This window comes from Patagioenas fasciata, chromosome 1, assembly GCF_037038585.1.
Source record: "Patagioenas fasciata isolate bPatFas1 chromosome 1, bPatFas1.hap1, whole genome shotgun sequence".
NCBI lineage: Eukaryota > Metazoa > Chordata > Aves > Columbiformes > Columbidae > Patagioenas > Patagioenas fasciata.
Genome location: NC_092520.1, coordinates 90,773,279 through 90,796,869, shown reverse-complemented (window position 1 = coordinate 90,796,869; position 23,591 = coordinate 90,773,279). Strand labels below are relative to the sequence as shown.

At 41.9% G+C, this 23,591-nt stretch overlaps 1 protein-coding gene across 2 annotated transcripts in view; it reads left to right on the top strand.

The window, feature by feature from the left end:
- Nucleotides 1–4,215, top strand: part of GRIK1 (glutamate ionotropic receptor kainate type subunit 1) — a 172,444-nt gene extending 168,229 nt beyond the window's left edge. Inside the window, exon 16 of one of the 2 annotated variants that reach the window (XM_065862613.2) lies at nt 3,721–4,215. In XM_065862613.2, the coding sequence (XP_065718685.1) occupies nt 3,721–3,876 (156 nt within the window). In that variant the 3' untranslated portion in view covers nt 3,877–4,215. The remainder of the gene's footprint in view (nt 1–3,720) is intronic. The other variant, XM_065862614.2, reaches the window with a different exon arrangement.
- The last annotated feature ends 19,376 nt before the right edge of the window (nt 4,216–23,591 follow it).

Here is a 23,591-nt window from a genome sequence, read left to right as displayed (position 1 = left end):
TGAAGCTAAAAGAACAATGTATTACCCTTTTAAATGGAATTTATAATGCCACCATCCCCTTTTTAATGGCTACTGTAATTATGCTACAGAGATGGTGCTGTTCAGAGGGGTATCTTGGGAGTTCCCACTTAATGTGTTTCTTGCCCAATGTTTTTCCTGTAAATCCTACAGCATTCAGGCTGAGTTAGTACTTGCTCTGTACTGCAGCTTTCTACTACTTGAAAGGTTTAGGGCAATTCCAGTTTTCAGACATCTGTTCAGTTTCCTGATGGCATGCACAAGCTTGGAGATAAATAGGATTTTGAGCTATGCTTCCTGGAGTTCAAGGGAGAGTTCATGTGTAACTGTCCTTCTGATGAGTAGCCCAACCCCTGAAAGTTCCAAGTATCATCTCAGATTGCTCTTTTAGACCATCTGAAGCTCTGTGTGAAGGCAGAGGGGCAGAGAAAGCCCTGTCTCTCCCACGTTTGTGATGTTCTTTGCCACCTCAAGCTGGCTTTCTCAAAGATGGTAGGATCTCAGACAGGAGTATACACAAAATTGATCAGAGTTGTAGTTTGTCCACAACCGTTGGGATATCTTTGAAGGATCAGTTCAGGGTTTTAAATCTATTCAATGTCATTGCTTCACTTTGACAAAACTCATGACAATGATGTTTAAAGTCCCTTGAAACTAAGCATAATGCAAGTGTAAATCTAAAACTGCTTTTGTGCTTTTACAAAGCCAGGAGGTACAAGGTGTAAGACTCAGGCAGCTGTCACTGTAAACACTCCTCCCATTCCTCTCTCTCCCAAACCCCTGTCTCTGCAAGGTGGCTGAGCCCATTAGGATGAGAGGAAATGGCCTCAAGTTGCACCAAGAGAGTCTTAGATTGGATATTAGGAAACATTTCTTCACAGAAAGGGTTGTGAAGCCCTGGAACAGGCTGCTCAAGGAAGTGGTTGACTTGCCATCCCTCGAAGTGTTTCAAAAATGTATAGATAAGGCTCTTAGGGACATAATTTAGTGCTAGAGTTAGGTTATGGTTGGACTTGATGATCTTACGGGTCTCTTCCAACCTAAATGATTCTATGATTCCCATATGTGCTGTGTGTGTGCTTCAACCTCTCTCATGGGTCATCAATCCTCTGCCAGGACAGGTGAAGAGAGAGTTTCAATAAGCACTTTCAGATTTTGAAAGCCCTACTTCCATGCTTCGTTGGGTGGATAAACATAATCAAGTCTACAGAAAAGACCATCAAAAAGAACAGTAATGTTTTTATAATCAGTTTTACATAAAACTGCTATTGATGAACAATTAAGCAAAAGTTTAATTCTTAGAGACAAGACCTAAACAACAAAGACATTCCTAAGAATATCTTGAAGTGTTTCTGATAATATTTATTTTAAAATTCAAGACAGAGTTGGAAGTGGAATTAGTTGGGCACTTTACAAATCATGTAGTCAGATATTAAAATCCTCACATACTTAATGTCAGCATCTGTCTGCAGATGTAAAATTATCTTCATGGGACTATTTTGTTGATATTAAATTGAAGGACATTGTGATAATTGCATAGTCTGAATAATAGGAATCAGTTTGGAAAATTAAAATACAAGCCTATTAGCAAGGCAGTAAAATGTACAGTTTCATCTGCAATCATCTCTGCATGCACATTTCACAGACACTGATGGCTATTATTAAATACACACACAATGTATAGGTTACTAAGGATAACAAGGAAAGAAAATAAAAATAAACCTCATCAATCCTACAAATGGTTAATATGATCCTGTCCTTGTATGCCATGGAGTTCTGGAATCACTTTGTGATCTAGATTTTGAAAGCTCAATTAAAATTAAGGTAGTAGAGAGAAATTATCCATGCTAACTCATGGATAATTAGAGCATGCATCTTTATTAGTTTGAAAATAAGTGGTACTACTCTCTAAAAAAGCCTGAAGCAACACAGAAATAGTATCTTTATTAGGATGATACCTGCTTCACCTGCTGTTTCCTGAGGGCATGAGGCTGCAGCAAACACCTTTCACTGTAACTCAAGTAACACTGGACTTCCTATATTACAGTGTCAAAGGGGATATTTAAATTCTAATTGCACCAGCAAATTCCTGGCTAATACTGACAGTAATTCGGAAAAAAAAAAAAAACAAACATTACACTGCCCTGGCCTACATCTATTATATTTTGGATCTGGAATGAATTAACAGTAGTTTAATTTATGTAGACTTAATAATTTTAGATGAGCAAAAATTAAACATCTCAAAGAAAGAGCATATTAAACTACAGATTTAACATACTATCGGATCTTAGCCTGTGTGCAGTCCATCCCACAAAAGGACACTATGGCATATGCAAGATCATACACATGTAAAATACACACGAGCGGTGATGAACTGATGAGCTTATTTGCAGAACCAGGGTTACACACGTTATAATGTAGGTTTATACTGGAGAGGAAGAACCACAGCATGTGAAATTCACTTCTCTGGAATTCCTTTGCTACTTTAAAGAAATTATTTAGCCTTGATCCAAGTTACCCTCATACTCTCTTTCACTTTGGAGAACATTACCCTGGAATAGTTGGCTACTAGGAAAGCTTGGGTTTTCTCTTCTTCCAATAATAAATCTGGTTTTACTTTTTTTAGCCCTATACAACTGAGATCACTATTGCATTATTACTGGTTAAGAACTGAAGGCTGCTTACCTTGCATTGGTGCAAGGTTTCCTTTAGAAGGGAATTTGTATTTGATACAGAGAACCGTGTCCGTATGCTGTTGCTGTCATTTTACAAGAACTGTAGTTTTAACCAGTTGTTTTAAAGCTGTTCAGTTCTGCAGTTCTAGAAAGGGTTTGGTAGGAAGGATTTACTCAACTTGATGAAGGTAAGGTGGTTAAAGCTTTCTTTCACACTTCTACCATCACTTCATTTTATATATAAATAATCTATTTATATATATTCGCATGAAACATTTTTGCATTGCTAGATGCACTTAAAGCCTCTGTGTTTCTTTGTGTTATATGTAGTTATTCCAACTATAGATTTTAAGGGGTGTTTCCACTTACCCGAAACGTCTTTGTTAATGTTATGATGGTGCTAAGGAAAAAGATTTCTGCTTTCTTTCTGAACTATTCATCTACCTTATTCTTGTGGTAATTTTCTCCTGTCTTCAACACACAATATTTGGAAAAGATTCTTTCCAAAGAAAGAAGATTGAGGACTGTGCTATATTTTAGAAATGTCTGTTAATTCCATGAGGGGAAAATAACTAAACCACAACCCTCAAAACCAGTGTTCTTTGTTTTCTCTAGTATACCTTTTTTTTTGTGGCTAAGGTACATGTAATTTTAAAAAAGATGATCTTTTTTCTTTTAAGGTCAGGAGGAAATTTACCTACTGAAAAAAGGTAAGTTTTATGATACAAAGCCACCAAAACATCGGAAATGCATCCGTGTAGAATTTCAGAAACATCCATAAGCAGCTTTAGTTAAGCCAGAGTTAAATTAAATTCAGTGGAACCCAAGTTAGGCAAAAAAACATGACTTACACAGCCTCATTTATTATACCTTAGGGGCTTATTCAAAGCTGGGAGAACTCGGCAGAGAAGCTTTTCGAGCCCACCAGTAAGAGTTCAGGTCCTGGCTTCCAAGAGCCACCATTTGTGCAAAGCGTAAGGTCTGCCTTCAGTGTGAAGTGTCTAATGCTATTTCCGTCTTCCACCAGTGTCTTTCTTTCAATGCGATAATGGAGGAGCTTGGAATTTCACTCAAGCATCAGAAGAAGTTGAAGAAAAGGTCAAGAACGAAGGGGAAATCTTCCTTCACAAGTATCCTTACTTGTCACCAGAGGCGGACACTGAGGAAAGAAACCATAGCATGAGCAAGGGAGAACCCCAGGAAGAAATGTCAGGAGCAAAAATAAAACAAAACAAAAACATTGCTGCCTACAAGTGGATCGTGGTGGGATTTCTGAAATATAGACATTTACCTTGTTCTTCAGAAATTCTCTGTGGTTTCTTTTTTTAATCTAGAGGTACAGCAGTTTAAATGCTCACATAGACTGATGTACTACTAATCATCTGGGAAGTGTCTCACTATTTCTTTCGAGATGGATTTGTATGCTCTCCTGTTTTGCATCTCTCTTCCCCTCCCCATGCATTGCTGTTTGTGCTTTCTAAATAAATAAATAAACAAGAGACAGGGTTCTTTTTTCCAGTAATCTGGGAGTGGAACTTCTTTTTTCTCCTTTTGAAGAAAAGATTGCAGTTCTGCTGAGCACAGATGTTTATAAATGTTTACAAACCAGGACCCAGACAACCAAAGTAAAAATTCATACAATTAGCTCATACACAAGGACAACTAACTTCCTAAACAATACAAAAATGTCTTAAATACAAAGGTTACAATGGTATCCAACAATAAGTTATTTTTGCTTCCTCTGATATTGTGAGGAACACTTTTTAGGTCATTTTCTGTGAGAAACTTGTTTTTCCTTTTCTCTTTTTCATTTCTTTTAAAGCATATTTATTAAGTAATGCCATGGCTCCAGGTGCTAGATGTTAAAAAAGAAAAACCACACTCACAACAGGAGCCATCGCTGATCAGGAGAAGGCAACACTGCCGTTGTCACACTGCCGTATCCTCCAGCTTCTGATACCAATAAAACAGTTCTTGACAAAATTAAAATCCATTAGAAATTAGAGACAATAATATCCAATTTATAACAAATCTTCACCACAAAGGTAACAAGATCTGACAGAAATACAGCCAATGCTCTGGAATTTAAACCTTTTCTTGCAACAGCTGAGGGCACCAGCAAAATGTTTTAACAGGGAAGGAGCAATTAAGTCTTTTTTTGTGAAGAAACGTCTGTTTGAAGAAGTGATGCATTATAGCAGCAGCTTTCCTCTACTCCAAAAAACTGTTCCTCTGTCCTGCAGTGAGGTAGAGCACATTTCTATTTATTGCTATGTTGTCTCTGTGATTAATTCTGTTGGTCCTGGGGCTTTTATTGGTGCCAGCTGGTTAGCTCTGAGGATGCCTGCAAAAGGAATGAGGTGAAATGCAGGCACCTCCACACTTCCAGGGGTGAGGGTGGGTGTGGCAGATGGGTGCCCTATGCGCCCAGGAGCTGTACTCCTGCCTTCCTACACACTGGGTTACATTTATATGTATATTTATTTATATGTATATACGCATATATATATATATATATATAAGCTGGGTCTGTCCAGGGCTATCGCACCACTACAACCATCTCTAATCCTAAAGCAAGGCTGAAAAAATTGAACCAGAGGACTGAAGCCACCAATTGCTTTTCTGTGCAGCATGTGGAGCTGGGCAAACCTGAGTTGTATCAACAGTATTTGCTTCAGCTTATGGGGATGCTCATGACCCAGGTGCTCCAACAAATTGTTAAATTTTATTGTCCTTCTTATATTACCCCAGAGAACTTAGTGCTTACAATTGATTACCATTGACTTGTATCCATGGCCATTTCCTCTGCAAAAGAAGAAAGTAATGTGAAAGCCCTTGGGTGGAGAAATCTCTCCTCCACCTTCACCTCCCACCACTACACCCTGCAGCCCCTTGTGAGCGTTCATGTTGTGCTGCATGGCAAAGTCAATCTGCAATGAATAGTATTGCTTACAAAAGCCATGCTTCATACATTTTGATATTATTATAGACTAGAAGACACCTCTGTTCATTTAGCATTTCTGTGGGGGTCCAGTTTTTTAAGTTTCCTGCTTTTATCACTTCTCTCCCCAAGGATCTCTGTAATTACTCCATACCCTTCTCAAAAAACAATACCCAAAGCTAGATCTGCTTTTCCACCCACGTTGAGCTGGGCAGAAAAACCTCTTCCTGTGTCTCAAAGGTTATACTGCTGCTCACGCAGCTTGTGAGCTTGCCTGAATTGCATAAGGTGGGTGACCCCTCTGTAATACAGGCAATAATAATTTCAGCTGGAGTTTAGGGCCATCGCAATGTGGAATTGCAGGTTTTTGGGTTTGGTTTTTGTTTTGTTTTGCTTTGTTTTGTTTGTTTGGTTTGTTGTGGTGGTTTTTTTGTTTTGGTTTGGGGTTTTTTTGTTGGTTGGTTTTGTGGGGTTTTTTTTTGTTGTTTGGTCGGTTTTGGTTTTGATTTGGGGTTTTTTTCTACCGGACCATGTCTCCAGTTTGTCAAGATCAATTTGTCCACAGCCATGTTTGTTGCATGAACCAGCTTTGCAGTACCTGCAAATTTAGCATGTGTACTCACTAAAACCATCTATAAAGGAGACCCAGTTGGTGGAAAGATGCCTGTAAGTCCCCCCCAGATTTGACAGTGAAGCTTGGAGAGTTAATAGGACAGTTAATAGCAATTTTGGATACCACGCGGTGTATGTCATCTGACCTCTTGCTCTACTTGTTTATGAAAATGTCATGCAGGACAGGATCAAAGGCTTCCCTCACCCACAGGACCCCTTAAGCTGTTAAAGAAGGAAATTAATCAGATTAACAAAACCTGGTTTTGACAGATTGTTATTAACTCTTGCTGATTTCGTACCAAGTACTAGCAAAATAGTTATTTCAAGCAAGTGTTTCCTGGTCAACTGAAGTTAAGCTGGCTGGCCCAAAACTCCCTAGATTCTTCTTTTCCTTCCTTTGAAGACAGGGATTATTATTGCTGCATTCCAGCATTTCTTCTGTACTGTATCTATCCTCCATGTGTTTCTCTAAGAAGGTTCAAAGTAGTTGTCCTCTGAAAAAGGAAGGGGAAGGGTCTCTTTTAAGCTGACTACAGTGGGAAGCACTGACATCAGTGCTTGCTTTGGGGAAGTTGGTTCTCCTACCTAACTGCAGTGGCAGGTTGGGCTGATAAGCAATCATTAAGAAAAACAGTCCCTGGCCCTGAGAGCTCATAGAGGATCTTACAATAAGGTACTTTCATGCTTCCAGAGGTAGTTTCATTTATTTATGTCACCATCAGGTAACAAACAGGCCATTCAGACTACCAGCAACATTCTAATATCATGATTGAAAAGTGAATTATTATTTTTCAGTCTGTGTAACTCTATTCCTCTGCCATCCACAGCCTTCAGCTAAGATATTTTTAAATCTCTAAATTCAAAGTGATAAAAGATCTATGATCAGGTTAATTTTTTTTTTTTTTAAAGAAACACTCTTCTATGGCTTAGACCTTGAGGTTTAAGAATTCCAAATATTTTTTTTTAATCTGTTGCTGTTTTCCTGAAACTAGCAGACAGGACTTTAGTTACATTTTACATTTCAACTTCCCCATCAGTATTAGTGGTCCGCCACATATAAAAAGGTGCTGGGGAAAAAAAATGAATCTCTCTTTGCTGTCTGGGAAGAAATATGTGACAATGGGAAAACAATAAAGCAAGTATATTTGGTTCTCCTTTGATTTTCTTTTTTTCCTTTTTAGTACCTTGAAAGAGTCAAACATATCAGGAAGTTTTTGCATTAAACTCGGATGGCAGCTTGCCAAACTATACTTGATGCAAAGGAGCTAACTAGCCTGCTATGATTTCATGAAGCAGCACATCATGATGTGTGGCTTTGCCCTTCCCTGCCAGCTGCAAGAATGCAGCTTGGTAACTGGTTATAAAAGCTCTCCAATATTTCCCCCAATACAAGTTTTCCACAAAGAATGAGTGGATTTGAGGTGTGAACTGCCTCATGAAATGTCGGCTCCCTAAAACCTCCAAGCAGCCACAGGCCACCAGCCTAACCCATTGCTCTGCTTTGTCCTCTTGACATTTCTCATGATCCAGAGACAAGTTTCCCTGTCAGTCAGACCTGTTTCCCCAGGCAAGATTTTCTTTGTCAGCCACCATAGATATATACATATATATATATGTACAAAATAAGCAGTACAGCACCACTTCGGTGCCCTGTGACTCTCCCACAAATTGACCTCCTTTTAAGAAACTACAGAAAGGATTAAAATGAGGCTACAGAGGAGCCCAAAGGATACTGGCTGTCAGTGCCTGGTCCCACCACAGGCCAGGGGTGACCCGCTGCCCTTTGGGACGCCATGTCCCGGGCTACTGGGGTGTTCCCATGTCCCCTGACACTGGTCATGAGCACAGCTCAGAGAACCTACAGACCTGCGGGGAGCTTATGACCACTGTGTCTCCCACCTTGATTCAACTGAATATTTAATATTCCAGCTAGCTAAAATTGTAGCTAAGGAAAAAGCTTAGGGATGCATTTAAATCCCACTGCTATTTAAGGATTCAACTAAGTGCTGTCCTGATTCAGAGCTGTGACCTTTTCAACCCTTCTCCAAATGTGGCTGGGCTGCTCATACTCAACTCAGACAGCTCTCAACTCCACAAATCCAGGCAGGTATGATCCGCTGTGTCTACTATATTCACAGCCACACTACTCTTAATATTTTCTGTATGTGGAAGTGTTTAAAGCAAAACCAAATCACTTTCCAAAGAAACTTCCCTCCTGTAAACCAAGCTGTGTCCCTAGAAATGCTTTCCTTAGCTTTGGATGCTACTTGTAAATTCACTCCATGACCGAGAAAGCTACTTTGTCTTGAGGGAGGAAGGACAAGCACAGGGCAATCTTACATATCAATATAGTAGCAGATATGATTACTGTGACCTTTTCTCCATATCCCAACAAATATTATTTTTCTTCTGTTTTTCCTGTGTGGCAGCATGTGGTAGCAGAGAAGCCTGATTAGAACTTACCCATTAGGAAAGCCAATGTCCTCATTAGATCTCTATCTTGGCAGCAGCAGGCATGCATCCTTATTGTTTATAAAAGAGAAATACAATATTGACAGATGCTGTTGAATGTCTTTACTGTGTTTCATTCCAGAAATGGCCTTGGTTTAGTGCCAGGTTATCTTTCCTGTACAGCTATCCACCACCAGTCTGTGGGCTTAGTAAGGATTATTTAACATCCCTTAACTTTCCTAAGAAAGTGGGAAGGCAGGATCCGTGGAAAAGAAGGAGTGCTGGAAATATAAAAGCAACTGTTAAAGCTGTGTGCCCAGGGCCCAGCCCAATAGCATGATTGATAAGCTGCTGCAGAATAAATCAGGATCACCTTACTACCTTTTGGGGCTTTTGTCAGAGGACTGCACCTCATGGATCTGCTGTGAACCTGTAATCCTGTGGGGCATTTATTGACTGCTGAGCTTGTCCCTTAATTACTCTCTGTCAAGCTTGCAGGAGTCAAGATTTCTCAATGATCAGAACCACCACTATTTAGAGATACATCACTTAGAGCTGTCAAATGATTGCAGTTTTATTTTAGCCCCATCGACTGATAAAGATGTATGTTTTTCCCTGCTGATGAATTCTGACTCAAGCTACACTCCTGTTTGCCCGTCACCACCTACTCCAAATCCAAATTCCATTATTGTTAGCAGAAACATTATACAACTATCATTAAGATATGAAGCTCTCCCTTGCATTTCTAGATTTTGATAGTAGTTGCACAGCCCAGGAGATGAGACCCACACTCAGGCAACCCCTTTATTTTTCGTATGTATGGTCAAGACCCACATGCGGTCTCAGAGCAGCATCCCACAAATTCGAGTCTGTGGGGAGGCTGGATTTCTAGCCTGACTCTGAGTAATATGAAAACCATAGATATCCACACTAAGGACTAAATATCCTTTGTCTTCCTGTTGCCTCTCAGTGAAGGATAAATGGTTCCCTGGGTAAGAGGCTCTGTCAGCATAGCCCGCTGCTGCATGGGTCCCCATGGCAGCCATGCACTGCCAGCAGCACCTGGGCAATCCTGCTGGGGAAGGATGGATAAAACTCATCAAACCGATCACTCCTCCATGTCATTTAAAAAAGCTGCTTGCAACTGCACCCTCAGTGCTGCAGAGGCCAACAAACACATCACAAAGAGACTATAAAAGGAGGAAAAAATCTGGATCCAGCCAGTACAGCCATATGTTTCCTATTGGAGCTGAGAGCACTGACAGCAGCTCAGCAGGAGCACACAGGTGCTAGCCACCGAACTCTGTAGTTATCCTAATGAATCACAATTACCGAAACACCTGAACCAGATAACACTGTGCTCATCCGCTCTACAATGCATCAAGGTGTGCAGCAGCCCGTAACACTTCTCAGCCCCCCAGTGGTTTCAGATAAGGTGTAGTTTGGAAGCTGCTAGGTGTTCTCCTTCAGACAGGCCCACCTTGCATGATGCAGTACGTCTTTAGCCAAAGCTTTCAAATGCAAAGAGGAGCTTGGACACATTTTCCAGGAGTTGGACTCCTGCAAAGGCTGGAACTCTCCCTCCCTTAGCGCCACTCAGGACAGAAGCCCTCCAAGAGGGTGGCACCCAGAAAGCTTACCCACTTTGGAGAAATGCAGTCACCAAACCAGATTTATACAAATGGCAGCTGGAAAGCAAGTGACTGCTAGTGTACTTTCTGGCTCCTCCTGAGTCCCCTGAGGGGACAACGCCTTCATCCCCAGGAAAATGTGGCCAGCTGCCAACCTTCCTCCCAAATTGCTGTGCTGTTGGGATTTGAGGAAGGCCATATGCCTGCAATTCACTTTTCCTTTCCTAGGCAATTCCCTAGCTCCCTCCTTTCCAGGAGTACGGGTAGGGCTGGCCTTGCCCCCAAGGACTCCCCCAGAGGGGAGCTTGTGAGTCTACAACCATCCTGCTTCAGTGCACAGCATGTCTCTCACCACCGCCACCACAAAAAGGCAGATTTTACAGGGCTTTGCATTGCTAGGGGTGTGTGTTGTACCCCCTTGGCTGTCCTACTAGAGCAGACCATCAATAAGTAGGTTCCACCCTTGGGGAAGGTCTGAGTTCTGGCTGTCCCAGGGGTTCTGGGGAAGGGTAAGCCCATAGGCATGAGGGAAGCATCACTGGGAGTCTCTGGGCAGGTCTCAATTCCTGCATCACCTCTTTGCCAGACCAGGGCAGCTGTGCCTCCCCCTGTGCAGGCTTGTGTATCCTTGGGGCACAACCTGGACTAATGGACAGGAGGAAAAATTCAGCAGAGAGAGGCAAGGGTAGGTCTGGCTGTGTCAGTTTCCCTTTATTTTAGAGCGATGTGGTGCCAGAATCTGCAGGCACACACCACCTGGGCAGCCAAACATGGTGGGGGTGAGACTGCTGTGACAGTCCTGCGTCTCCAGTAGCACCTCCACTCACAAGTGCACTTGAGCATCTGTTACTGAAATGGGGATTTTGCTATTAACAGCCCCAGAACACTTACAATGCAGAGGACTCTTCACCTTGAAAACAACAAGGAGAATTACAGGGATGAGTAAAGTGCTAAAAGCTGGGATGCTACTGAGCTTTGCAGAGGGAAAGGGTAAGGAATATTTACAAGGTTATTGGGTCCACACTATCCTCAGCTTCCAAATGGGCTCTAGCCTGATGAGTCATCATTCAGAGTAATACTTGGTTCAAATAACCCAATTACTCATCAGTTGACCCATTTTATCTCCTTTGGGTTCTGCCCACAAGTGACATCAGACTCTGCTAGATATAAAATATATAGTAAAGGAGACATTGTAAGAAGCCTAGATATTTTTTTTCTGCCCCAGCATTAGCTTGTCTACAAAGTAAAAGCATTCAAAGCTGCCACATCTGGTGGTTTTTTGTGTTTTCACTGCTTTGTTTTCTGCTGAAGAGCACATTGCTGCAGCAAAAGCATTCCATGGTTTCTGAAAAATGTGAGAAAAAACAACCCTGTTGCAAAAGTGTTAAAATTTCTAAGTGATTTCTAAGGAAATCCTAAGAACAAATACAGATTTCAACCCTAGAGCTGCCTACCATCTCTTCTTGGAAACGACAACACTAAGGAAATATTCTGATCTCAAAAACCAGTGAAGCAGGACCTGATGAGAGCACTGTGGATGATGTTTTAACCATGTGAAAGGGTGTAGGAAACTAGCACAACTAGAATGAGAAAAGCCATGTAAAGACTTGCTCCTGTTTGCTGCAGGATGGCAAAAGAGGTGATAAAGATTTGTAAAGCTTTTCTCTAGCAAGCTGGTCCTGAGATCCTTAATTGCCAAGCAGCAACAGTGGAAATGTTTGAATGAATTATCTACAGATGGAGCTGAAACTTCTCCCCACAGGCTTTTACTCGTGCATACAGCACCATGCTGCTGAAAATATTGAGTAGAGAAACTGCTATGAGTGATGTCCAGAGTGCTTTAGTCACACCACATGAGCATTTAACTCTTCCTGGCTGTGTAGGGAAAAAGACGTCTTAGTTTCAGTGGGAGTAAGCCATGGCAGGCCATCTAGCAAATGTCTCTGTTCATTAAATCAAGTATGAACTGCGTTGTTTAGAGAATTTAGAAGCCCAAAGATACAGTTAGGTCCTAGCAGAATATTCAAAAGCAATTGCTTAGATCAAGGTTGTTGTGGGGTTTCTTACCCCAAAATGACACCTCTGAGTGTGATTTAACTTAATTACCTATTATGTCTCTGGAAAGGGAGAAATACGAGAAATCACATTTAATGCTGTCTGTTAAATGTATCCCTAATACATCCTCTATGAAGTTTTTTCATGTTCTGCATTCATTGTTTTCATTTTTAATCATATTTATTCTGTAGAAAAAGGGAACTTGGGATAAACACAGTTATCCCCAAAAGCTTTCATTTCAGGTTTCTCTAGAATAATATTTCCCTTTCATTTCATAGTTACCACATTTTCAGGTTTTAATGCACATGTGCTTGGAGCAGTAGAGTGCTAAACTCTCACCTGGTACTTGGAAAGAGATGCAGAAATGTTTGCAAAAATATTTGTAGTATGTTTTCTAAAGCTCCTGTTTGCCATGTCAAAGCAAAAGCTACATATCATGTCTATATTGAATTAAACTAGCCAACTAATTTAATAATGTCTATTAAAGCAAGTATATTTCAACAATTATTTTTATACATTTTATTATAGCTCTTTTATATTTTATTACAGCTTTTGCAAGTGCCATTATAGGAGACTACTGCAACCTTTAACATCCAGTGGTAGATTTCTATCAGGCAGCTCAGAAAGTTCTAGGGAACCCTTTGATCTTTATAGCCATGCCCTTCCTTAAAAGCTGTTATCCCATACCTAATGAAATTATAAAGCCAAAGAGAAGGACTTTTGCTCCTTGTGGTAGCCAGCACCAAATCCCCTTTTCTTCAAAGAAAACAGCATCTTTGGAGAAAGTAAAACCTTAAATGTCCAGAGAAAGAAAAATGGGTTGCCTAACAAGCAAACAGCAAGAAATACTGCTACCAAAGTTATCTTAAGCTTCAATCACCCCTCTGCAGGTCAGCACATTTACAGTTTCCTAATTGCTAGTGCAGTAGTTTTTCACGGACTAACAGCTCTAAATGAAAATGGAGGCTTTACCTCTGAAAGAATGATGTCTTAGCAGTTAATCTCTCTAATCACAAGGTTTCCTAACTGCTAATCTAGCATTTTGTTATCCTACAGGGATTTACCCTGTTTCATTCAATCAGATTGCATGTCAGATTAATGGCCTGCTCAGAAGGCAGAGGCTGGGTATCAGTCCCCCACGGAGCAGGGCAGAGGGATGGGGAGAACATCTGCATCCTGCAAATCCTTCCAGAGCATTTCACACTCAAGGTGTCGAGTAGGTTGCCATTTATTTGTAACAAACCTCGTGTACACCCATGAATCTGCATCTCCACCAGAACAACAACAAAATTAAGTGGTTCCGCTTCTTTTGAGAGGAAAGAGAAAGCACTATGATCAAGGGTCACATGTGTTTGACAGGTGTTTCCTGTGTCAAAAAGATGTCACCACATCAAGTCCCCAGAAATGACAGCTTCCTTTACAGACACACTTGTTTTCTACTTCCCACTCAAAAGAAATAGAAAAATACTTTTCATTATGAAAACTAAAACTCAGGTTCATGATAGATTAAATAATCTTTCTGTGATGATTAGGTCAGTCTGGCCATCCCCAGAGGATACTCTGGGGTTTGAGAAAAGCTTTTCTAGCATGCTGTTACTGTCCGTGCATTTCTCAATCTATTACCCACATTTTTTTCTATTAAAAATGTTACCATGGTCCAAGATTGAACCCTGCAAGATAATCTTTGTGATCCTAAGTTAACTACTAATTTCAGTGCATATCTGGAGCTCAGTTACTGCAATTGATTTAAAAGGCCCTCACATAGTGTGGTGATACAAAGTCACATATAAAGTTTTACCTGACTGTTCACTTAAAGACAGCAAACTTGTCTAACTATTGATGGCTAAATTACCTTTTCCAGTTTCTGTTCTGAACATGCAAAATACTCACATCCCCACGAACCTGCACAAAGCTTGGCTGTTCGCCCCAGAGCAAGCACATTGGCATTTTAAAGGTCAAGATTTGCTCACCTGTAAAAAAAGGTGAACTGTAAGACAATCTGCAACAGCAGCACTTAGTGACAGCTGGCATTATAAAAATAAAATTGGTATAAATTAATTCTTAACTAGCCTGACATATTTGACACTTAATTTTCTAAGGCATAAATTCAGTAAATAGAAGTCCTTTTGTCCTGTATTCTTTCTATTGATTTTAGTGAGACAAAATGTTAAGTAAGGGACATTCAACAGGAGGAAAACATTCATTATTTATATTGCTTTCAGCTTTATCTCTGCACAGAGTTACCAGCATATCACCAATATATCTGCCTCACATGCATGATTTTTTAAAAACTGGAAAAACATTCCCACAGTGGTCTACCTCTGTAGAAAATGCCGCTGTGGAAGCAAATATTCATAACAGTAGTTTAGGGTAGTTCCCTACCACAGAGGAAGCTGGAGGGGCTTCTGCTCTTGAGTTTTCCTGTGAAGGTATGAACCTACTAAGGCAAACTTGCAGTGTTCAACAGGGACACTGAACAAGGATCCACATACCACTGGAGAACATATCAGCAACACAACTGGAGGCAATTCCTGATCTAATATATCTAAGCTGTGCTGCATAATGCAGAGGCACCTGCTTAACTTGTTTGTTTCTGCATTTGACTCTATTTTGCAGGATAGACATACTCCCAGTACCAATTTCTATAAATGGTTAAGCAACTTTAATTACTTGAAATTCTTCCATATGAGTTAAATGCAGTAGATTTCAGGCAGGTGGGTGGTTAAGTCTGACAAGTGAAATATAAATTTCTTCTACATTGTGCAAACTGTCTGGATGGGACATATTCAGTTGTCTTATGAAAAGGTTTGAAGATGAAGTAGCTGAGAAGAGTTCCAAAATTTTGTATAATGACAAGTAGTGACTGCAAGAAAGATGGTAAGCTTACATCAAGAAATTAATTTTTAAGTTCTTCAGTACTATCCTAGTGAGATGACAGGCATTACTGAACCATTTTTTTATAGCACAGTGGCACAACAGCCAAAAAGCTCATGGACAAAATATTTTTAGTTACTGAAGAAACAATTCAGTCATACATCTAATGGTTTATATGTCGAATATGCCTTCTATGCGCAGCTGAGAGTGGCCTCACAGTCACAGGCCCTGGTTGTTGTGGGTGATTTTAACTTCCCTGATGTTTGCTGGAAGGACCATTCAGCCAGCCAGCCACAGTCCAGGAGGTTCCTCCAGTGCATTGATGATAACTTCCTCATGCAGATGGTGGAGGAGCCGACCAGGAGAGGTGCACTGCTGGATCTCATCCTCACTAACAAAGAGGGTCTGGTTGAAGCAGTAAAGGTTGAGGGCTGCCTGGGTTGCAGTGACCACGAGATGGTGGAGTTCAGCATCTCGTGTGGCAGGAACAGAATAGCAAGTAGAATTGCAACCCTGGACTTTGGCAGGGCTAATTTCGGCCTTTTCAAGCAACTGCTGAGGGAAACCCCATGGGCAAGACTGCTTGAAGGAAAAGGGGCCCAAGAGAGCTGGATTGCATTCAGAGATTGCTTCTTCCATGCTCAGGATCAGAGCATCCCCACACGTAGGAAGTCAAGGAAGGGAGCCAGAAGGCCTGCGTGGTTGAATAGGGATCTGTTGGGTATGCTCAAGCAGAAGAGGCGAGTTTACAGGTCATGGAAGCAGGGACTGGCCACTTGGGAGGAATATAAGGCTGCTGTTAGAGGATGCAGGAAGGAAGCTAGGGTAGCCAAGGCCTCCTTAGAATTACAGCTGGCGAGAGGGGTCAAGGACAGCAAGAAGAACTTTTTCAAATACATAGCAGATAAAACTAATACCAGAGGTAATGTAGGCCCACTGATGAATGAGGTGGGTGCCCTGGTGGCAGAAGACACAGAGAAGGCAGAATTGCTGAATGCCGCCTTTGTCTCTGTCTACTCCGCTGGAGGATGTCCTGGGGAACCCTGTACCCCTGAGACCCCGGATGAAGCCAGGTTAATGGAGGAGTTTGCTTTAGTCGATGAGGACTGGGTTAGGGAACAATTAAGTAGTCTGGACGTCCATAAATCCATGGGTCCAGATGGGATGCATCCGCGGGTGCTGAGGGAGCTGGCTGAAGTCATTGCTAGACCGCTATCCATCATTTTTGCCAAGTCTTGGGAAACGGGAGAGGTGCCCGAGGATTGGAGGAAAGCAAATGTCACTCCAGTCTTTAAAAAGGGCAAGAAGGAGGACCCGGGTAATTATAGACCGGTCAGCCTCACCTCTGTCCCTGGGAAAGTAATGGAACAGCTTATCCTTGGTGCCATCTCAAGGCACATCAGGGATAAGAGGGTCATTAGGGGCAGTCAGCATGGCTTTACCAAGGGTAAGTCATGCTTGACCAACCTCATAGCCTTTTATGAGAATGTAACAAGGTGGATGGATGATGGCAGAGCGGTGGATGTGGTCTACCTTGACTTCAGTAAAGCCTTTGACACAGTCCCTCACAGCATCCTCACAGCTAAGTTGAGGAGGTGTGGTCTCGACAATAGAGTAGTGAGGTGGGTTGCAAACTGGCTTAAAGAGAGAAGCCAGAGAGTGGTGGTCAATGGTGCGGAGTCCAGTTGGAGGCCAGTATCTAGTGGAGTGCCTCAGGGGTCAGTACTGGGGCCAATATTATTCAATATATTCATTAATGATTTAGACGAGGGAATTGAGTGTACTATCAGCAAGTTTGCTGATGACACTAAGCTGGGAGGAGTGGCTGACACGCCAGAAGGCTGTGCTGCCATCCAGTGGGACCTGGACAGGCTGGAGAGTTGGGCGGGGGATAATCTGATGGAATTTAACAAGGGAAAGTGTAGAGTCCTGCATCTGGGCAGGAACAATCCCAAGTTCCAGTATAGGTTGGGGCATGACCTATTAGAGAGCAGTGTAGGGGAAAGGGACCTGGGGGTCCTGGTGGACAGCAGGATGACCATGAGCCAGCACTGTGCCCTTGTGGCCAGGAAGGCTAATGGCATCCTTGGGTGTATTACAAGGGGGGTGGTCAGTAGATCGAGAGAGGTCCTCCTTCCCCTCTACTCCGCCCTGGTGAGACCCCATCTGGAATATTGTGTTCAGTTCTGGGCCCCTCAGTTCAAGAAGGACAGGGAACTGCTGGAGAGGGTCCAGCGTAGGGCAACAAAGATGATTAAGGGAGTGGAGCATCTCCCTTATGAAGAAAGGCTGAGGGAGCTGGGGCTCTTTAGTTTGGAGAAGAGGAGACTGAGGGGTGACCTTATTAATGTTTATAAATATATAAAGGGTGAGTGCCATGAGGATGGAGTCAGGCTCTTCTCAGTGGCAAACAATGATAGGACAAGGGGCAATGGGATCAAGCTGGAACACAAGAGGTTCCACTTAAATTTGAGAAAGAACTTCTTCTCAGTGAGGGTAACAGAGCACTGGAACAGGCTACCCAGGGAGGTTGTGGAGTCTCCTTCCCTGGAGACATTCAAAGCCCGCCTGGACACATTCCTGTGCGACCTCACCTAGGCGTTCCTGCTCCAGCAGGGGGATTGGACTAGATGATCTTTTGAGGTCCCTTCCAATCCCAAACATACTGTGATACTGTGATACTGTGATACTGTTTGCATCACTTTCACAATCCCAAAGAACTAGCTTGTTGGAAATGTATCACACTGAACAAAACGACAAAAAACCCCTCCATTTAGTATTTTAGTATCATTTCACCATTTCCTTCTATACTTTGAAAGGTGGAAGACAATAACCTTTTTGCAGAGTATCCCAGCTTCAGAGTATACACAAACATTCTGGAGGGCAGGATGACAATGCAAAGTGATCTTGCCAGAGTGGAAAGCTCCTCTGACACAGGTATGAAGCAATTCAGGAGGGACAACTGTGAAGCACCACCCTAATGTATGAATAACCAGCTGCCTACATGTGAGACAGAGAGCAAATGAGTGTGCAGCAGTCCTTCAGAAAAAGGATCAAGGGATTATAAACGACTTTTTCTACTGCTGTGTGAGAAAGCAAACATGCCAGGCTGGATTTATGGCAGTGCACATGCCAGGAACACGCTGACACTTCTCTAACTAGTGCACTCTGCTTCAGCAAGAGTCCAGCTAGAGTACTGTGCTGTACTTTGAGATTAAAGGGAATAGAAGTTAGAGGAGAGCAGTGACAGCAGTCAGAGGTCCAAAAACATCACCTGTGTAGGGAGAGGAAAGAACTGAGGTTGTTTAGTCCAGAAATGGCTGAGGGGAAACATGATGTTTTCCAAATATACAAAACATTCTTTCAGAGAGGAAACACCATTCCCTGACTGCAGTGCAGGAACAAGAAGGAACAGGTTCAGACTCTAGCAAGAAGAAGGACATTAATGACACAGAGGCACCGGAATACACTGCCTGGAGAGGATATCAAAGGCCTGAAGCTGAGCAGGTCAGACCTCTCTTAGGATTGCCTTGCTCAATGTGGACCTGCCTTGAGGAAGATTAATGGTTCCTGAACACATCATTCTCATAATAAAGGTTTTCTGAGTGGGCAGCACTGCCTGGCATACAACTCAGACAAACTTTCGATCTGTCCCATGGTGGTCTGGAATGGGTGGCATGCAGCCTTGCTGGAGCATCCCTGGACCCAGCCACATCCCAGGTTTCTACTTTTGATAATGTCCACCACTCCAAAATGCCATTATAGAAGTGAAGTGATTACCTCCACAAGGTCAGTACCTCAGACACGGTCACCTGAATATCCCCAGCTGGGCACTGTGCCTCCTAGCACCCAGAGGGCCTGAGGGAAGGGCTGGGCTCTGCACCCCCAGCTCCACCATGTGTCCCTCCCCAGTGCTCTACAGAGGGGAAACAGGTCCCTATCCAAGGGCAGGGAGATCTAGGGAAGGGGAAGGGGCAGGTGACACAACCAGCCAGAGCTGTGCCAGAACATATTCTATTTATTTGTAGGCAGCTGTGCAATGCTTGTAGCATTCTGCACATTCCTGTAACCAACAGGAAGAGATGATCAGTATCTTAAGTACAGGAAAGCATAGATAACATATATCACAAATATTTTGATCCCAACTATTTATGTCACAGAGTAATGGGCTAAAATAAAAGTGGATCCTGCTGATGATTAACTAATGTTCATGAATTAGAGGTAAGAAGTGGCAAGTCTAAAGCGTAGCAGAGGTTCAGAGTGCAGCAATGTGGCACAAATGTGGCAGGAAGAATGAACTGGAAAGACATTATGACTGCAACACTCACCCAAGGGCACAGGAGTTTTCCTCAACATGATCAGAAATAAGCTTGCCACTGAGAAGTGGAGATGCAAAGTGCTGCACACAACTGCAGAGGGAAGGAAGATGTGAGGAGAGCTGGCATGGCTGAACAGAAAATGTCAGACAAGAAAGAACGAACATGCCAACAGGACGCCACGCTGCTCTGCCATTGCACCAGAAGGTAATGTGTGTTCCCAGTTATAAGCGAGTTTTGAGCCTACTCCCAAGTCTGTTTTCTCCCTCAGAAAAATCAAGTAATGAGAAAATAAATGGCATGAGGTCCTTGGATAAAGATGGCTTAACACTGTCCTTCTCACCCAGCCTCCATCCCACACCCCTGTTTCAGACGGTGCTCTTTTCGTGTCTCCAAAGCTCTGGGATGAAAACACGCTCTATCTGATTCTTAGGGTAGGTTTGCTGCTTTGCTCCCCCTTGGAGAGCATCTGCAGGATGGTATGACTGGGGGCAGGAGCTCCAGGGCCCCCCAGGAAGCTTTCACCAGCACTGCTGGTCCCAGAACCAGGCAAGAATGCCGTGCCAGTGGAGTGGTGACCTAGGTTGCCTACAAGACACAGGGAAAGAGGGAAATTACTAACAAAGAATCTGAAGTCCTGAACAAGAATCTGCAGGAAAAGGCAAAGACATTTAAAAGTAGTGTGAGTGAGATGCAACTTCAACAGGACAAATAATAGGGGAGAAAATAAAGGAGGGAAGGTGCTGTATGGGAAGAGAAAATACTATACCTGCGTGTGAAGGGAACAGGCTGTGAAGAAAATTGACTGTGAGTGAGAAGGAAGCAGTTTAGACAAAGCCAATGTGGTGGGGAAAAAAGGAGGAGGAAGCTGGCACACTGGCAGGAGAGAAGGAAGAGGGAAAGAGGGCAGTCCACAAAAGCCCTAATCTTAATGCAGATGAGAGGAGAGCTGGTCTAGCTAAGAGGTCAAGTGCTATATTTTGACAGAACAGGGGAATCCACGCAACTCTTTACATGCCATTCTCTGTCCTACAAAAAATGGGGAAAAATCCGTGGTTATAGTAATTACACAAATATTTTATTTTTCAAGGTTTGACCCTAAGCCAGTGACACAGATCTGCAAAGAGGCTGATTTTACGTAGTAGGGAACTGTTGGGTAGAGTTACAAAGCGCACAGTTATGCTCATAAGATCAAATATGACTTTTCAGTATAATCCAGGTTTCTGAAATTATTTCTGTAAGAGCTTTGCCCAGTTTAAATCAGTCAAGGCAAGTGTATGAAGTGACTTTCCATGACAAGTATTATCTATATTTAGCTGAGGTTAACAATTTCCCCAAAGTTTACCTGAGAATATGCATGCTATTTACAATTGATTAATTATTATTTGGCTGACTATTTGTGCAATGAATTGCTGACATTTTGGAAATAACTATTTGATGATTTAACATAGTGGGTAAAATGAGGTGGTGAACTTACTGTATAAGTCTTGTCTGATAGCTATGCACCCTTTTTCGTTTCTGTTTTTCTCACCTCTGATGTTCTCTACAGGGAGATTTTGGTGGATTTTTCAGGTACAGGTTGAGCCTCATCCATTCTGAAGTGCTATTTCAAAATGTTAATAAATTATGATGCTGATCCAGAGCCAAAGCAGCAAGACCTGTCATTCTTAATAGATGATCAATATTTATTCAATTTAGCCAGAGTGGGTATTTCCTTTAAATAAATTATTAGAATTCTACATTTATTTAAGAAAACCGTCGCCTCTGTAGGTAGCAACTTACCATGACAGTTAATGCCAAATGTTATTTTTCATTTGAAACTAGAAAAAGAAACATGAGGGTTTCTGAGGTTAGATTTAGCCCCTGAGATGAAAAGGCAGATGGGGAGAATCTATTCTGAAGTGCCTGCCAGACTGACTCCCAGCTATACCATCTGAATAAATATCATAACACGTAGCGCCAGTGGAAAGGAGAGCAACTCTTGCTTTGTATGCATACAAGAAGCCGCATGCATTTGTTTTTCTACACGTTTGGCTTTAAGTCTATTGACCCAAGCCTGTTATCCCTACTTCAGTTGTTCCATGTACTTCCAGGTGATCCCAAGTATAAATATACATTAGCTATCTATGAAGCAGTTCTGCATGGTAAGACTGTGTCTCTGCTGTGCAAGAGTTCAAATTTCTGCTCTTGGTGAAACATCTGTCCAAGTTTCCTCATGCAACTGTCATATACCTGCTTTCATTCTGCTGCTTTCTGCTTTGTTGTAATCTTTAAAAAAAATTCAGAAGATAAATGTATCAACAGCAACACGGTTGTTAAAGGTTGCATGGGGATTTTCCCTTCAAATCTGACCTTTCCAGTGTTATTGAAAACAGAGCACAATAATGGGATATCTGTATGCAGGATCTTTTCTGATCTTTCTAGACATATTGCAATGCTATATAGGGAGACCAGAAAATTGAACTGGAAGGAGTTTTGAGAGGTCACCTTGTTCCCCTGCACTAAAGCAGAGTTGCAGATATCCACGTATTCCTGATAGATGTTGATCTTTCATTCCTCTAATCAAAGAGAATACCAAACATTTCAGGGTGGTCACCCTCTGGGGGAGAAGCAGGAATGTTATTAGTTTCCTAAGAGTTATCCTTGGGATATAAAAACAAGAAAGAAATCGTGGGTTTTTTGTTGCTATTGATTAGATCAGTAGCCAATGAAGAAAAAGAAATAGTGTGTGTGGGTCGGAAATCCAATCCTGTAAATTAAGGAAGGTCCATGTGAACAGAGAAAGATAATGTCAGCCTCTGTCTGCTTATGAAGAGCAATATCCAGAATGGTTGGTGTTGGAAGGGACCTTTGAAGGCCGTCTACTCCAACCCACCTGCTGAAGCAGGTTCACCCAGAGCAGATCGCACAGGAATGTGTCCAGGCAGGTTTTTAATATCTCCAGAGAAGGAGACTCTACAATCTCTCTGGGCGGCCTGTTTCAGTGCTCTGGCACCCTCAAAGGAAGGAAGTTTATCCTCATTTACTCAAACCCTGCCCTTTTCTTATCTAGCTCCATGTACCAAGCTGATCTTTGAGATCCTCACTACTGAGAAACTGAGGAATCAAACAAGGTTGCAACACTACCATGCAGGAACAAAAATAGAGATTCTGAAGTAGTTTTTTCCACCAATATAAATAGGTGAGACAAAACTCGTTTTCACGAGTCAACAAATGACCCAAGAAAGACCCTAAAACAGCCAATGGGACATTGTGAATTTCTGCAGTCATATAAAAGTCTCAGAGGTAATAATTATTGATGGGAATAATATTGCCATAAACTCTTAGAGGCTGAAAACCTGATCTACAAATTTTATGGAAGGGAGATTTCTCTTGAGTTTTTCTGTCCTATTTTAATTAGATCAGAAAAACTGTGATTGACACTAGCATCTTAGAAATCTGGCACTTTGAACTTGCAGACTGCTTCGGCTTAGGTAGAAGCATGAATTTACAACTCTTTATTAAGATAGGTATACATTAAAAAAAAAATCAAAGAGGTTTAAAATGTGATTGTCACTCATATCAGGTTTCAAGCATGTGTCATGTACTACACAATTTAAATGGAACTGCCCAGTACCCATTCTTAACAGTTGTCTGAGACTACCAGAGGCTTCAGCTGAAGTTGGGTCACATTATGCTAAGCACTGCTCATGAATGAAATATAGAACCAAAGTAAGCAGGTGACACTTCCCATCCACTTAAAATAGAAACAGCAACTGAAAGCAGAGAGAAATCTATTATCACTAATTTACACAGAGTAACCCATTTCAGAGGTGTTAAGCAATTTGATCAAGGTCAGACAAGACATCTGTGGCATATTCAAGAACCAAAGCTAAGAATAGAGAAGTCTCATAGGAATTTCTGAACTCATTTGTCTTCTGCTCATTTAAATCCTTAAATAATAAGGACAAAAGCATAACTAACATGCCCAAAGATAACAGATACATGCTAAAGTCTTTATTGTATAGGCTTTATGTCA